We start from the raw sequence: 517 nt of genomic DNA on the forward strand, positions 1-517 counted from the left end.
GTGTGTGTGTGTGTGTGTGTAGGTTGAGGATGAGATCCAGACTCTGTCTCAGGTGCTCGCAGCCAAGGAGAAGCAGTTGGCAGACATTAAGAGAAAGCTGGGCATCACGCCTCTCAACGAGTTGAAACAGAACATCACCAAAACCTGGCAGGAGGTCACCACCTCCACCGCGTAAGTACACTCCACCAGCTTGGTATCCAGCATCGTGATTTTTAGGCCATTCCACCTGCTTATATGAGCTTCTCTCTAAAAACATTATAGTTAACTTGGAGCTAACTAAAACCTTGCTGCCTCTCTTTAGTCCTTGATCTCGGCATCTCCTTTCATCACTCTCATATCCTCTCTGTTTACCACCCGTCACCTCTATCTCTTTCAGCTATAGGAGGACTTCTGAAACACTGTCTCAGGCGGGTCTGAAGGCTACAGCAGCATTCTCCAACGTGGGCTCAGCCATCAGCAAGAAGCTGGAGGACGTCAGGTGAATCAGACAGGAGATACCAGCATGAGAGTAATAACT

At 48.5% G+C, this 517-nt stretch overlaps 1 protein-coding gene across 1 annotated transcript; it reads left to right on the forward strand.

Annotated features, from left to right (window-relative positions):
* Positions 1-22: 22 nt before the first annotated feature.
* On the forward strand, positions 23-517 carry LOC113744000 (tumor protein D52-like; the record flags this gene model as incomplete). The annotated part of the gene is made up of 2 exons (XM_027276757.1): positions 23-171; positions 377-517. Coding segments are annotated over 2 exons (255 nt in total), but the record flags the coding sequence as incomplete, so codon positions are not given.

This window comes from Larimichthys crocea, unplaced genomic scaffold (genome assembly GCF_000972845.2).
Source record: "Larimichthys crocea isolate SSNF unplaced genomic scaffold, L_crocea_2.0 scaffold54207, whole genome shotgun sequence".
In the NCBI taxonomy this organism is placed as follows: domain Eukaryota; kingdom Metazoa; phylum Chordata; class Actinopteri; family Sciaenidae; genus Larimichthys; species Larimichthys crocea.